At 43.5% G+C, this 16,748-nt stretch overlaps 2 protein-coding genes across 2 annotated transcripts; both read right to left on the bottom strand.

The window, feature by feature from the left end:
* Window positions 1-1,061: 1,061 nt before the first annotated feature.
* LOC139365175 (actin, non-muscle 6.2) lies at window positions 1,062-5,210 on the bottom strand. The gene is made up of 6 exons (XM_071102619.1): window positions 5,116-5,210; window positions 4,510-4,636; window positions 2,945-3,184; window positions 2,246-2,684; window positions 1,564-1,745; window positions 1,062-1,361 (listed from the first exon to the last, which is right to left on the bottom strand). The coding sequence occupies exons 2-6, from the start codon at window positions 4,633-4,635 to the stop codon at window positions 1,218-1,220; spliced, it is 1,131 nt and encodes a 376-aa protein (XP_070958720.1). The 5' UTR covers window position 4,636; window positions 5,116-5,210; the 3' UTR covers window positions 1,062-1,217.
* A 5,741-nt stretch (window positions 5,211-10,951) lies between these two features.
* LOC139365174 (actin, non-muscle 6.2) lies at window positions 10,952-15,233 on the bottom strand. The gene is made up of 6 exons (XM_071102618.1): window positions 15,133-15,233; window positions 14,532-14,658; window positions 12,768-13,007; window positions 12,070-12,508; window positions 11,435-11,616; window positions 10,952-11,228 (listed from the first exon to the last, which is right to left on the bottom strand). The coding sequence occupies exons 2-6, from the start codon at window positions 14,655-14,657 to the stop codon at window positions 11,085-11,087; spliced, it is 1,131 nt and encodes a 376-aa protein (XP_070958719.1). The 5' UTR covers window position 14,658; window positions 15,133-15,233; the 3' UTR covers window positions 10,952-11,084.
* Between the last annotated feature and the right edge of the window lie 1,515 nt (window positions 15,234-16,748).

The following is a 16,748-nucleotide window of genomic DNA, read 5'->3' as shown; positions in this document are numbered from 1 at the left end:
TCAATTCTAGGTACATGCAGCCACCAAAAAAAAACATTAGACTAAGATCCCTAAGGGTTTAGATTAAACCACTGAGGTTCTTCCATGCTCAGTCAGCACCGTCTTCACTACCAGCATAGGTCATGTGACAGAATGTGAAAGCAGCACCTGCTCGCCTACTAGTGTAGGGCATGTGACAATGTGAAGACGGCACTGCCATCTAGTGGACATATCATGTAAATCAGGGATCTCCAACTGCAGGCCAGGAGTCTGGTGCAACTTCCAGGACTAACCCTAGCGCTGGTCGATAGGATCATTAAATGGCACTCATCTGGTGCCCCAGGTCTAGATAAATACTGAAAATAATCAGTGAACCTGGCTTCGATTGAAATGTGCCTGCCGTATGAAGTCCCACCCAGTTGACCAGCGTTACCAATGCCAAAACAGGCATCGGGTCTAGCGAGCTCTTTGGTTAACTCACCTGCTTCAGTCTGGGATTTAAATACTGTCATCAGGTGTTTTAGCACTGGTATAGAACACACACCTGCAAAGCTTTTCATGACAAGACCACCCTGATATAAAATTAGCTGTCCTCTCATGTTCACGTCATCACTGATGTGATTAGAACAGCTACTTCTGTTCATTAGCATGTACTCCTGTCAAAGACAGTGGGCTTTCAGTGTACATTATAGAAGTGGATGTCAGCACATCCCAAAGATCTGAGAGATGAAGACAAACGTGAGGTTCACCAAGAATTTAACAATGAGAAAACCATTTGATTTAACCTGCAGTGGGTTCCAGCCAATATACATTAAGTGTGTTCACAAAATCACATCATTCCCTGAAGTGATCAGTAAATTAAAAGTGACAAACGCATTCTGAACATATGACAAGACTTAATGTTGCAAATAGACGACAGAGTATCACATTACAGTGAACTTTTATTCAATGGCCCAGTAGCAGATGTTACATACAAGACTAATAGTAAGAAATACAACACAAGGCAGAATGTCACAAACCACCCTGTCACTCCCCCCCAGGACACCATGTAGAACTGAAACAATATAGCTTTACCGCTACCGGTTAGGATAGGTGGAAGTCACTTCTACTCATCTGATCATTTTAGAGCCACACAAATGCTTAGGGGACAGGGGCAAGGTGTTGGCTTCTGGACAGGAGAGCCATCTGAAATAACAGACTCCCTGAAAGGAGTAACACGGAGGTTAAGAGTCAAGGCTTTAGAAACATTTGCGGTGGACGATAGACGGGCCAGATTCCTCGTATTCCTGCTTGGAAATCCACATCTGCTGGAAGGTGGAGAGAGAGGCCAGGATGGAACCGCCAATCCACACAGAGTATTTACGCTCGGGAGGGGCGATGATCTGGCAACAAGAGATGAACGTATTCATTAGTAAAACAGGGAGATCTAAAGTTGTTTTAGTGCAGAACACATTCATAAATTAGATTTCTGATGAAAGTATTTGGGAAGCCACAAAGACAGAGAAAATAAAATAGGGCTAGTCGAGAGATGCTACACTGAATGCCCATGGGCTAAAAGTCACAGAAACACATATGAATGCCCACCTTAATCTTCATAGTAGGAGGTGCCAAGCCACTGATCTCCTTCTGCATTCTATCAGCGATGCCAGGGAACATAGTGGTACCACCTGAGAGAACAGTGTTGGCATACAGGTCTTTCCTGATGTCCACATCACACTTCATGATAGAGTTGTAGGTGGTCTCGTGCACTCCAGTGCTTTCCATGCCTACAAAAGCAAGCATGTACATGTCAATGGCAGCCCTAGGAACAGAAATTAACAGGCCTACAAGTACGGCTCTTTTAATGAGGTCAGTGAACACGCAACTGGCAAGAACCTCAGAGCTCCAGAGGATTGTATAGTGGTGAATGACTGTCACTAAGCTGAGTAACATTGTCTAGACAAGAACATTTGTACATGTATTAAAGAGCGACTCCAGTGGCCAAATGGAACCTTTGTCCACTGATTTATATTAAATACATTTAAAACAAGCCAGAAAGTTGGGTGTTTAGTGCTTATGAATAATCATATCAATACGTAACTGAGGGGGCATCTTGTGTGACCTCTACCAAGAGGAAACATCATTTTCAGAGCCTCCAATTTAGTAGTGGATAAAAATGACGATTGTAAGGACTAGAATTACTATAGTCGCAAACAATAGACAAATGGCTTTTAACAAAGACATTTTTAGCTGAAGTTCCCCTTCAAAAGATACTGAAAAACATCACCAATGAAGGACGGCTGGAACATGGTCTCAGGGCACCGGAAGCGCTCGTTGCCGATAGTGATGACCTGTCCATCAGGCAGCTCGTAGCTCTTCTCCAGAGAGGAACTGGAGGCAGAGGTCTTCATCTCCTGCTCAAAGTCCAGCGCCACGTAGGCCAGTTTCTCCTTGATGTCGCGCACAATCTCCCTCTCGGCCGTGGTGGTGAAGCTGTAGCCACGCTCAGTCAGGATCTTCATCAGGTAGTCCGTGAGGTCGCGTCCGGCCAGGTCCAGACGCAGGATGGCGTGGGGAAGAGCGTAGCCCTCGTAGATGGGCACCGTGTGGCTAACGCCATCCCCGGAATCCATCACGATTCCTGTGGTGCGACCAGATGCGTACAAAGAAAGCACGGCCTGGATACCTACATACATGGCTGGGCTGTTGAAGGTCTCAAACATGATCTGGGAGAAGAATAGAAGGTGGGAATTAGGACTGTGTGAGACTCTTATAAAAAGGGGGATTTAAACACATATTCTTAGCAGTATTTGTGAGGCCCACCACTAATCAATACCTACCCTCAGGCAAGGTGAACAGAGTAACCCTGATGTGAAACTGCTCTACATTCTGCTAGTGGATGAGGAGTCTATGTAAATAAAATGTCTGGGTTTATTTACTACTGCCACAGTGTTTATTTGTAAAACACACTAATGCCCCCACTTACCTGGGTCATCTTCTCCCTGTTGGCTTTGGGGTTGAGTGGGGCCTCTGTGAGCAGGACGGGATGCTCTTCGGGGGCCACACGCAGCTCATTGTAGAAGGTGTGATGCCAGATCTTCTCCATGTCGTCCCAGTTGGTAACAATGCCGTGCTCGATGGGGTACTTCAGAGTCAGGATGCCCCTCTTGCTCTGGGCCTCATCTCCCACGTAGCTGTCCTTCTGTCCCATGCCCACCATCACACCCTGGGGAAAGAGACACTACCGTTACACTTTGTCCCTGCACTACACAAACTCAAGTTACACTACAGAAGTTGTTTTCAAATGTTGGCTTGAGTTGCCTGTATGTTTCACAGACACAGCGCAATCAATTTCTTAACTCATGAAATCCCAATCTTTAGTTTTAGGCTACCAATACATTATGCTTTTGTTAGTGTGTTTGGGGAGGGGTGTCCCTTTCTTTTTAATGAGGCCATTTCTGGCCAATATTTGTCCATTTAGTGGACCTCTTGGCTCAAGAGCACCCCCAGAAGGAAGAGTTCTGTATAGCCTCTTCAAATTACATCCCAAAGTCAAATATAGAGATAGCATGTGTCTACTTACAGTAATGTTCTCTCAAACATCTAAATTCCAAAATCAGGGGTATTAATATAGAGTTCGTCCCCTCCTTTGCTGCTATAATAGCCTCCACTCATCTGAGAACACTTTTCACTAGATGTTTGAACAACGCTGTGGGGAATTGCTTCCATTCAGCCACAAGAGCATTAGTGAAGTCAGGCACTGATGTGGAGAAAAATAGGCCTGACTCGCAGTCAGTGTTCCACTTCATCACAAAAGTGTTCGATGGGGTTGAGGTCCGGGCTCTGTGCAGGCCAGTCAAGTTCTTCCATACGATCCACAGACCATTTCTGTATGGGACCTCGCTTTGTGCACAGGAGTATTGTCATGCTGAAACAGGAAATTATCTTCACCCAAACTGTTGCCACAAAGACAAGAGCACAGAATCATCCAGAATGTCATTGTATGCTGTAGCGTTAAGATGTCCCATTAATGGAATTAAGTGGCCTAGCCTGAAACATGAAATACAGCCCCAGACCATTATTCCTCCACCAAACTTTAGTTGACACTACAGTTGGGCAGGTATCGTTCTCCTGGCCTCCGTCAAACTGCTTCCAGGGGCAGTTTCAAACTCGGTAGGGAGTGTTGCAACAAAGGTCAGACAATTTTTACATGCTTCAGCAATCCCATTCTGTGAGCTTTGTGGCCTACCACTTCACAGCTGAGATATTGTTGCTCCTAGAGGTTTCCACTTCACAATAACAGCACTTACAGTTGACCAGGGCAGCTCTAGCAGGGCAGGAATTTGACAAACTGACTTGTTGGAAATGTGGCATTCTAGGACAGTGCCACGTTGAAAGTCAGAGCTTTTCAGTAAGGCCCTTCTACTGACAACATGTGGATGAAACAGCCAAATCCACTAATTTGAAGGAGTGTCCACATATAGTTTGTGTATAAAAGGTATAGCCTATATTAAGTGAATCCGATATCCAAGAGCCCAGTATGGTTCCAACCTGATGTCTGGGTCTTCCAACAATGGAGGGGAAGACAGCACGGGGAGCATCATCTCCTGCAAAGCCAGCCTTGCACATGCCTGAACCATTGTCAACCACCAGTGCAGCAATATCATCTTCAGCCATTCTGGAAAAAAAACAAAGGAGGATTAATGAATCAAGGCCTAAAAATCAAGAACAAAGCCATACCATTTTCTGGTGCAGGGTATATCGTCAATACAGACCACCAATTACTACAGTATAAATGAGACAAATTAGAGGTCCCCATTAGTAAGAGTAGACATAGTCAGCTGTAATTCGTAACAATTAGTTAAAAATGTTTAACCACCGATTTAAAGAGCACTAGTCTACTAGCAGACCTTGTAAAAACAGTGGAATTGAACCAAATACAATCATTTGGAACAAAGCAAAGAATTCCAATCAGTCATTTATTCTTTCTCAATATATGGCTCCGATCCCAACAGCTCAAACACGTATTCACAGACAAATCCAAGCAAAGCTGTATTTCAAATCAAGTGATTTATCCATAGTTAGAACACATTTAGCGATACAACTCGACATTTCAGATTGGCTTTCTCAAACGTCGGGATAGTGGCGTTTGCTTACCTGTCAGTTAGGATGCTTTCTCTTCAAGAATCCGGGAATGATTATGTCTTCAATGAAGTGTAGCATCCACATTTCAGCAGGAGACTATATACCTCCTTTTCTCCCCAACCGTGCCTCATCCTCCGCCTTCGCGTTCACCTGCTCACACCAAATATGGGCATTGTTTTCAAAAAAAGACACCGGATTGGATTGGGAGGTGTTTTACGGTGGAAGTGACCGACCGTTGTCATTCACATGGTAGAAGACATTAAAGAGATTGGAAGGTAACAGGTACATGTTGGGTTAGCCGAAAGGTTTTGGGTAATTTAAATCAGTATACTTGGGAATGCAAGCAACGTCATTGCAGGCTAACCCAATATCAAGTCAACCCACATTGTGGAAAAGACAACAAAGTAGAGGTCTGGGGAAAAGAGGTCTGGGGCGCTCATATTGTAGTGAGACAAAAGTAGCCGATAGTGCGCGATCAAATGTAATACCTCTATGTGCTCGATCCCTTCGTAATTTATGAACTTGGCTTGATTGTTTTGTTTTGTTAAATAAATATTTCCCAAACTATTATTTTGAAAGATCAGCTGCGTGTCATGCATTGCATCAGATCTGCGCACCCTGGACCAGAGTGTTGCATCAAAAGTTTGACGAGAGACAGGTATAGGTGGGCTATGCTGCCCTTCATAGTCTGTAGACATTAATCAAATACATATTAGACCATGTCAAATACGTGACCTGTGTTTAGTTATTCAGTACTTTACAATGCAACCTCAAAGCACCTAGTATACGCAGGCAGCCTAATTCTGATCTGATTGGTCAAAATACCAATAATTGGGCAAAATATCAGAATTGGGCTGCCTTTTGGTAAAAATCAGGTATAATTGCTCCCGAAATACAGGCTAGCAGAAGGCAATTCTTGTAAAATAAAAACGCAATGTGTGAGAGGCCTGTACTTGTCTGTGGGGCTATAATTGGCTAACAGGCAGTAGGTGTGTAGGTAAAATCACTGGCGTTAGCCAAACCTATGTGTTGTGATAATTGCGTTGTTTGCTCTATAACATGTTAGCTCATATGCCTTGCGACCGTGATATATGGGCCTAAGGTCGAGACAATAAGAAGACACAGTGGCTGAATAAATTCAACAACACCTTTGTTTCATCACAAAACCGGAGAGCAACCTCTGTCTGGTGAAGTCCTCAAAGCACATTGAATGTAACAAACAGTTACATGATCTACAGCATGGTCAAGTTAATGTTTCTGACATTTTCAGACTACTAAACAACTGTTGATTTAGAACCACAGAGTTGCCACAAGTTGCAAAGAAAACAGAAGCTGCCTTCACTATTCCAGCACCATTTCAACATCATCAAATCACCTATGCTTAGTCTAATACAGTGACAACTAAAAGATACCAAAAACAATTTAGTCCAATCAATGTAAGCTAAATGTGATGTGGCTGTCCATGGTTCTGATTTCTCTCTCTGTGTGTGTGTGTGTATGTGTGTGTGTGTGTGTGTGTGTGTGTGTGTGTGTGCGCATTTGTGCACATAGAAAAAAACATGTTGACTCTACTTGTAGAGAAATGCCAATGCCATCCTCCTCTCTTTCATGTTGACGAAACAGTCTATGACTCTGTCATACAGTACACACTTTGTTTTTGTTGTCCTAGGCTAACTGGCTAAAATTATTGCTCGCAAGCCTAACTTCCTTTCATGGGCAACGATGTGCCGCTAGTTAACATTAGCCTACTACAGTACATTAGCTACATATTGAACTTCCATCCTCTCAGGCCAGGGGCACAATGTATGAATTAATGGTTGGATCAAAATTGCCATTATAATCATTGGCCAGTACAGAGAATTAAGTAAAACCACAAGTCCAAATCCCTATCTCTATCCATGGGTAATTTAGGAAAGGGCCAATTTTAGCTAGCTAGCTAGCTAGCAAACGGAGGAAAACAGCACAACAAGATACAATTCATGTCTCTGTCAATTATGTTTGGCTTTTGATGTGAAATCCATACTGGATTCCATTTACACTTTTTTTGGGGTGTGCCAGGACCATTCACAGTTGAGCTCGCTCAGTTTAGCTCAACGCCGATTGGCTATTATTATTATTTTTTTAAATGATCATGGGAGGCCAAATGCTTGCTGGCTTCCCTTGCATTCAATGCTACGGGGCGGCAATAATGTTGACCAGACAGCATCAGATAGATGTTGTTTCGCTCGATCGGATGTTTTCTCCGGTGAGATTCGTTCAGCTTCTTGCGAACTGAAGGACGTTTATGTATTGTTTTATTGGTCAATGTTTTGGGAAAGCCTGACTTCCCTTGCCATCTATGAATACACGCCACTGCTAACAGCGGTAGTAAACTGCTCAACTAAGGGGCAATGCTGTTCAATCTACCACAGACCTGGCTACCTACCAGATGGTCGTCACCGTAGTTACCACAGCCACAAAGTCATAAACCCCGCCTATTTCTATAATTTTTATGATAGACAATTTTGACTTTGTGGCTGTGCTATCTAGTGGAAACCCTACCACACAGCGCTCATCTTACCACTGTCCCCCACCCACTCAGCAACAATGGTAGTTAATGCCGTTTTAGGTTTTCTGCTGTGTGCCTCTCCTCCATGTTCTGTGGTCAGTCCCTACATGGGACTTCATTTCCAAAGAGCTCATCAATGTGATGGGTCTCTACAGTGATGTATTACAGCATGTTCATAGACATCCAACAAGCTGTTGCTCCACGTATAGTGTTTGAGAGCTGACGCTTTGTAGGCCTACCTGCAGAGCAATCATTGTACAATTTATCCATCCCGGCCGTCACAGTTTTGGCATCTAGTCTGGTTTGTATTGCCTTACAGGACTTCTCTGCTGTCGCTTCCCTATCTCACTCTCTGACATTTTTTAAACTGTTAACGAGGATGACGTGCTGGGCGCTTTAAATAAGTAATTTTAAAGATACATATCTCCTACTAACATATCTCCTACTAACATATCTCCTCCTACTAACATATCTCCTACTAACATATCTCCTCCTACTAACATATCTCCTACTAACATATCTCCTACTAACATATCTCCTACTAACATATCTCCTCCTAACATATCTCCTACTACTAACATATCTCCTACTAACATATCTCCTACTAACATATCTCCTCCTACTAACATATCTCCTACTAACATATCTCCTACTAACATATCTCCTCCTACTAACATATCTCCTCCTACTAACATATCTCCTACTAACATATCTCCTACTAACATATCTCCTCCTAACATATCTCCTACTACTAACATATCTCCTCCTACTAACATATCTCCTACTAACATATCTCCTACTAACATATCTCCTCCTACTAACATATCTCCTACTAACATATATCCTACTAACATATCTCCTCCTACTAACATATATCCTACTAACATATCTCCTACTAACATATCTCCTCCTAACATATCTCCTACTACTAACATATCTCCTACTAACATATCTCCTACTAACATATCTCCTCCTACTAACATATATCCTACTAACATATCTCCTACTAACATATCTCCTCCTACTAACATATCTCCTACTAACATATCTCCTCCTACTAACATAAAAGCATTTTAGACAGCAGGTATAGTGTACATGAAACTATGAATGAGGTACTGGTCATCAAGAATATTCCTACATAGATCCAGGAGGAGTAATGCATTTGAGAGCAGATATCCCATTTGTCCATTGCTTTGTTTTATTAATTCACGGGTGATATTTATGGATGATTCTATCATTGTTTGGGGAATAAATAAGTTTAAATTAAATATTCAATGACATCAGCACATAATTGGAGCTGTTATCCAAACGTAAAATCCAATAGATAATTCACTCATCCTTTACCTCCTTTTCAGAGAAGATGTTGTTATTGTCTCAACGATCTCATACCCCACAAGGGGCCAAAGCCTCATGGATTTTCCTCAAAAGGATGGAAAACAATAAACAGCTAGTTGGGTGTGAAACTGTCTATGGATTGGTTGTTCATTCAATTCCCGCCCCTTTCCATAGACTACAGTGGACCAAATTGATTTCACGCACGTGTCAAACTCATTCCATAGAATGCTGAATGTCTGTGGGTTTTTGCTCCTCCCTTGTACTTGATTGATTAATTAAGGTCACTAATTAGTAAGGAACTCCCCTCACCTGGTTGTCTAGGTCTTAATTGAAAGGAAAAAACAAAAACCCACAGACACTCGACCCTCCGTGGAATGAGTTGGACACCCGATTTAAGCTATGACTCTATACAGCAGGGGCATACTCTGGAGTACTGCTCATACACTGGAGGTCTGGAGTACTGCTCATACACTAGAGATCTGGAGTACTGCTCATACACTGGAGATCTGGAGTACTGCTCATACACTGGAGATCTGGAGTACTGCTCATACACTGGACATCTGGAGTACTGCTCATACACTGGAGATCTGGAGTACTGCTCATACACTGGAGGTCTGCTCATACACTGGAGATCTGGAGTACTGCTCATACACTGGAGTTCTGGAGTACTGCTTATACACTGGAGGTCTGGAGTACTGCTCATACACTGGAGGTCTGGAGTCCTGCTCATACACTGGTCTGGAGTACAGCTGGTTCTCTGTTCTACCTAATCATTAATGGCACCCACCTGGTATCCCAGGTCTAAATCAATACCTGATTAGAGGGGAACAATGAAACAAAGCAGTGGAACTGGCTTCCAGTCCAGATATGAATATGAGGGCTATACAGTATCAGTTCTAGGTACATGCAGCCACCAAAAAAAGACTAAGAGCCCTAAGGGTTTAGATTAAACCACTGAGGTTCTCCCATGCTCAGTCAGCACAGTCTTCACTACCAGTGTAGGTCATGTGACAATGTGAAGACAGTACTGCCATCTAGTGGACATATCATGTAAATCAGGGATCTCCAACTGCAGGCCTGGAGTCTGGTACTACTTCCAGGACTAACCCTAGCGCTGGTCGATAGGATCATTAAATGGCACTCATCTGGTGCCCCAGGTCTAGATAAATAATCAATGAACCTGGCTACAAGTGAAATGTGCCTAACGTATGAAGTCCCACCCAGTTGACCAGCGTTACCTATGCCAAAGCCGGCTTCGGGTCTAGCAAGCTCTTTGGTAAACTCACCTGCTTCAGTCTGGGATTTAATTACTGTCGTCAGGTGTTTTAGCACTGGTGTAGAACACACACCTGCAAAGCTTTTCATGAGAAGACCCCCCTGATATAGAATTAACTGTCCTCTCATGTTCACGTCATCACTGATGTGATGAGAACAGCGACTTCCGTTCATTAGCATGTACGCCTGTCAAAGACAATGGGATTTCAGCGTACATTATAGAAGTGGCTTCATCACCTTGCCTTCAGCTATACCGAGATGACATCCTTTCATCTGGCCAGCACATCTCAAAGAGCTGAGAGATGAAGCCATAAACGGGAGGTTCACCAAGAGAATTTAACATTGAGAAAACCATTTGATTTAACCTGCAGTGGGTTCCAGCCGATGACAACTACATTAAGTGTGTTCACAAAATCACATCATTCCCTGAAGTGATCAGTAAATTAAAAGTGACAAATGCATTCTGAACATATGACAAGACTTAATGTTGCAAATAGACGACAGAGTATCACATTACAGTGAACTTTTATTCAATGGCCCAGTAGCAGATGTTACATACAAGACTAATAGTAAGAAATACAACACAAGGCAGAATGTCACAACCCTAACACTGAGCCTACCCAGAAACCACCCTGTCACTCCCCCCCAGGACACCATGTAGAACTGAAACAATATGGCTTTATCTCTCTTATACTCATCTGATCATTTTAGAGCCACACAAATGCTTAGGGGACAGGGGCAAGGTGTTGGCTTCTGGACAGGAGAGCCATCTGAAATAACAGACTCCCTGAAAGGAGTAACACGGAGGTTAAGAGTCAAGGCTTTAGAAACATTTGCGGTGGACGATAGACGGGCCAGATTCCTCGTATTCCTGCTTGGAAATCCACATCTGTTGGAAGGTGGAGAGAGAGGCCAGGATGGAACCACCAATCCACACAGAGTATTTACGCTCGGGAGGGGCGATGATCTGGCAACAAGAGATTTGAACGTATTCATTAGTAAAACAGGGATATCTAAAGTTGTTTTAGTGCAGAACACATTCATAAATTAGATTTCTGATGAAAGTATTCGGGAAGCCAAAAAGAACATGAGAAAATAAAACAGGGCTAGTCGAGAGATGCCACACTGAATGCCCATGGGCTAAAAGTCACAGAATCACATATGAATGCCCACCTTAATCTTCATAGTAGGAGGTGCCAAGCCACTGATCTCCTTCTGCATTCTATCAGCGATGCCAGGGAACATAGTGGTGCCACCTGAGAGAACAGTGTTGGCATACAGGTCTTTCCTGATGTCCACATCACACTTCATGATAGAGTTGTAGGTGGTCTCGTGCACTCCAGTGCTTTCCATGCCTACAAAAGCAAGCATGTACATGTCAATGGCAGCCCTAGGAACAGAAATTAACAGGCCTACAAGTACGGCTCTTTTAATGAGGTCAGTGAACACGCAACTGGCAAGAACCTCAGAGCTCCAGAGGATTGTATAGTGGTGAATGACTGTCACTAAGCTGAGTAACATCGTCTAGACAAGAACATTTGTACATGTATTAAAGAGCCACTCCAGATGCCAAATGGAACCTTTGTCCGCTGATTTATAAATAAATAAATTTAAAACAAGCCAGAAAGTTGGGTGTTTAGTGCTTATGAATAGTCATATCAATACATAACTGTCTTGTGTGACCTCTACCAAGAGGAAACATCATTTTCAGGACGAGAATTACTATAGTCGCCAACAATAGACAAATGGCTTTTAACAAAGACATTTTTAGCTGAAGTTCCCCTTCAAAAGATACTGAAAAACATCACCAATGAAGGACGGCTGGAACATGGTCTCAGGGCACCGGAAGCGCTCGTTGCCGATAGTGATGACCTGTCCATCAGGCAGCTCGTAGCTCTTCTCCAGAGAGGAACTGGAGGCAGAGGTCTTCATCTCCTGCTCAAAGTCCAGCGCCACGTAGGCCAGCTTCTCCTTGATGTCGCGCACAATCTCCCTCTCGGCCGTGGTGGTGAAGCTGTAGCCACGCTCAGTCAGGATCTTCATCAGGTAGTCCGTGAGGTCGCGTCCGGCCAGGTCCAGACGCAGGATGGCGTGGGGAAGAGCGTAGCCCTCGTAGATGGGCACCGTGTGGCTAACGCCATCCCCGGAATCCATCACGATTCCTGTGGTGCGACCAGATGCGTACAAAGAAAGCACGGCCTGGATACCTACATACATGGCTGGGCTGTTGAAGGTCTCAAACATGATCTGGTGGAAGAATAGAAGGTGGGAATTAGGACTGAGACTCTTTATAAAAAGGATGTTTTAAACACCTACAAATACTGCTAAGAATGTGAGGCCCACCACTACTCAATACCTACCCTCAGGCAAGGTGAACAGAGTAACCCTGATGTGAAACTGCTCTACATTCTGCTAGTGGATGAGGAGTCCATGTAAATAAAATGGCTGGGTTTATTTACTACTGCCACAGTGTTTATTTGTAAAAAACACTAATGCCCCCACTTACCTGGGTCATCTTCTCCCTGTTGGCTTTGGGGTTGAGTGGGGCCTCTGTGAGCAGGACGGGATGCTCTTCGGGGGCCACACGCAGCTCATTGTAGAAGGTGTGATGCCAGATCTTCTCCATGTCGTCCCAGTTGGTAACAATGCCGTGCTCGATGGGGTACTTCAGAGTCAGGATGCCCCTCTTGCTCTGGGCCTCATCTCCCACGTAGCTGTCCTTCTGTCCCATGCCCACCATCACACCCTGGGGAAAGAGACACTACCGTTACACTTTGTCCCTGCACTACACAAACTCAAGTTACACTACAGAAGTTGTTTTCAAATGTTGGCTTGAGTTGCCTGTATGTTTCACAGACACAGCGCAATCAATTTCTGAACTCATGAAATCCCAATCTTTAGTTTTAGGCTACCAATACATTATGCTTTTGTTAGTGGGTTTGGGGAGGGGTGTCCCTTTCTTTTTAATGAGGCCATTTCTGGCCAATATTTGGCTATTTAGTGGACCTCTTGGCTCAAGAGCACCCCCAGAAGGAAGAGTTCTGTATAGCCTCTTCAAACTATCCCAAAGTCAAATATAGAGAAAGTTACCAAAAGTAGAGTGGACACATGCTCAAACCTCTAAATTCCAAAATCAGGGGTATTAATATAGAGTTGGTCCCCTCCTTTGCTGCTATAATAGCCGCCACTCATCTGAGAACACTTTTCACTAGATGTTTGAACAACGCTGTGGGGAATTGCTTCCATTCAGCCACAAGTGCATTAGTGAAGTCAGGCACTGATGTTGAGCAAATAGGCCTGACTCGCAGTCAGTGTTCCACTTCATCACAAAAGTGTTCGATGGGGTTGAGGTCCGGGCTCTGTGCAGGCCAGTCAAGCTCTTCCATACAATCCACAGACCATTTCTGTATGGGACCTCGCTTTGTGCACAGGAGTATTGGCATGCTGAAACAGGAAATGGTCTTCACACAAACTGTTGCCACAAAGACAAGAGCACAGAATCATCCAGAATGTCATTGTATGCTGTAGCGTTAAGATGTCCCATTAATGGAATTATGTGGCCTAGCCTGAAACGTGGAAAAACAGCCCCAGACCATTATTCCTCCACCAAACTTTAGTTGACACTACACAGTCGGGCAGGTATCGTTCTCCTGGCATCCGCCAAACCCAGAGTCATCTGTCGGACTGCAAGATGGTGAAGTACGAGTCAGCACTCAAGAGAACACGTTTCCACTGCTCCAGAGTCTAATGGCAGTGAGCTTTACACCACTCCAGCCAACGCTTGGCGATGCGCATAGTGATCTTAGGCTTGTGTGCAGCTGCTTGGCCACAGAAACTCATTTCATTAAGCTCCAGATGAACAGTTCTTGTGCTGACGTTGCTTCCAGGGGCAGTTTGAAACTCGGTAGGGAGTGTTGCAACCAAGGTCAGACAATTTTTACATGCTTCAGCAGTCCCAGTCTGTGAGCTTTGTGGCCTACCACTTCACAGCTGAGATATTGTTGCTCCTAGATGTTTCCACTTCAATAACAGCACTTACAGTTGACCAGGGCAGCTCTAGCAGGGCAGGAATTTGACAAACTGACTTGGAAAGGTGTCATTCTAGGACAGTGCTACGTTTAAAGTCAGAGCTTTTCAGTAAGGCCCTTCTGACATGTGGATGAAACAGCCAAAACCACTAATTTGAAGCAGTGTCCACATATAGTTTGTGTATAAAAGTATAGCCTATATTAAGTGAATCCGATATCCAAGAGGCCAGTATGGTTCCAACCTGATGTCTGGGTCTTCCAACAATGGAGGGGAAGACAGCACGAGGAGCATCATCTCCTGCAAAGCCAGCCTTGCACATGCCTGAACCATTGTCAACCACCAGTGCAGCAATATCATCTTCAGCCATTCTGGAAAAAAACAATTGAGGATTAATGAAGCAAGGCCTAAAAATCAAGAACAAAGTCATACCATTTTCTGGTGCAGGGTATATCATCAATACAGACCACCAATTACTACAGTATAAATGAGACAAATTAGAGGTCCTCATTAGTAAGAGTAGACACAGTCAGCTGTAATTCGTAACAATTAGTTAACATGTTTAACCACCGATTTAAAGAGCACTAGTCTACTAGCAGACCTTGTAAAAACAGTGGAATTGAACCAAATACAATCATTTGGAACAAAGCAAAGAATTCCAATCAGTCATTAATTTCTCAATATATGGCTCCGATCCCAACAGCTCAAACACGTATTCACAGACAAATCCAAGCAAAGCTGTATTTCAAATCAAGTGATTTATCCATAGTTAGAACACATTTAGCGATACAACTCGACATTTCAGATTGGCTTTCTCAAACGTCGGGATAGTGGCGTTTGCTTACCTGTCAGTTAGGATGCTTTCTCTTCAAGAATCCGGGAATGATTATGTCTTCAATGAAGTGTAGCATCCACATTTCAGCAGGAGACTATATACCTCCTTTTCTCCCCAACCGTGCCTCATCCTCCGCCTTCGCGTTCACCTGCTCACACCAAATATGGGCATTGTTTTCAAAAAAAGACACCGGATTGGATTGGGAGGTGTTTTACGGTGGAAGTGACCGACCGTTGTCATTCACATGGTAGAAGACATTAAAGAGATTGGAAGGTAACAGGTGCATGTTGGGTTAGCCGAAAGGTTTTGGGTAATTTAAATTCTGTATAATTTGGAAATGTAAGCAACGTCGTTGAATGTGTTAGCAGTCTAACCCAATACCAAGTCAATCCACATTGTGGAAAAGACAACAAAGTAGAGGTCTGGGGAAAAGAGGTCTGGGGCGCTCATATTGTAGTGAGACAAAAGTAGCCGATAGTGCGCGATCAAATGTAATACCTCTATGTGCTCGATCCCTTCGTAATTTATGATCATGGCTTGATTGTTTTGTTTTGTTAAATAAATGTTTCCCAAACTATTATTTTGAAAGATCAGCTGCGTGTCATGCATCAGATCTGCGCACCCTGGACCAGAGTGTTGCATCGAAAGTTTGACGAGAGACAGGCATAGGTGGGCTATGCTGCCCTTCATAGTCTGTAGACATTAATCAAATACATATTAGACCATGTCAAATACGTGACCTGTGTTTAGTTATTCAGTACTTTACAATGCAACCTCAAAGCACCTAGTATACACAGGCAGCCTAATTCTGATCTGATTGGTCAAAATACCAATAATTGGGCAAAATATCAGAATTGGGCTGCCTTTGGGTAAAAATCAGGTATAATTGCTCCCGAAATACAGGCTAGCAGAAGGCAATTCTTGTAAAATAAAAACTCAATGTGTGAGAGGCCTGTACTTGTCTGTGGGGCTATAATTGGCTAACAGGCAGTAGTGGTGTAGGTAAAATCACTGGGGAAGTTAAACCTATGTGTTGTGATAATTGCGTTGTTTGCTCTATAACATGTTAGCTCATATGCCTTGCGACCGTGATATATGGGCGTAAGGTCGAGACAATAAGAAGACACAGTGGCTGAATAAATTCAACAACACCTTTGTTTCATCACAAAACCGGAGAGCAACCTCTGTCTGGTGGAGTCCACAAAGCACATTTCATGCTATATTCTGACGAAAGAATGCTTTATGGTTCATTACTAATGAGCAAACGGATGGATCACTGATATCTGAAACCATTTCCTTATATTAAGTATTTACTGGGTGGTTCGAGCCCTGAATGCTGATTGGCTGACAGCCATGGTATATCAGACCGTATACCACGGGTATGACAACACATGTATTTTTACTCCTCTAATAACGTTGGTATAGTTATAATAGCAGTAAGGCACCTCAGAGGTTAGTGATATACTGTATGGCCAATATACCGCGGCTAAGGGCTGTGTCCAGGCACTCTGCATTGTTAGCTGTTGTACAGTATACTGGCCATATAACACACCTCCTCAGGCTTTATTGCTTAATTAGAACATATTAAACATAGGTCTACATATCCCACAGGAGCTGTGTAGTAGA

Source organism: Oncorhynchus clarkii, chromosome 13 (genome assembly GCF_045791955.1).
Source record: "Oncorhynchus clarkii lewisi isolate Uvic-CL-2024 chromosome 13, UVic_Ocla_1.0, whole genome shotgun sequence".
NCBI lineage: Eukaryota > Metazoa > Chordata > Actinopteri > Salmoniformes > Salmonidae > Oncorhynchus > Oncorhynchus clarkii.
Note: the sequence above shows the minus strand (reverse complement) of the source record. Positions and strands in the feature narration are given on the sequence as shown.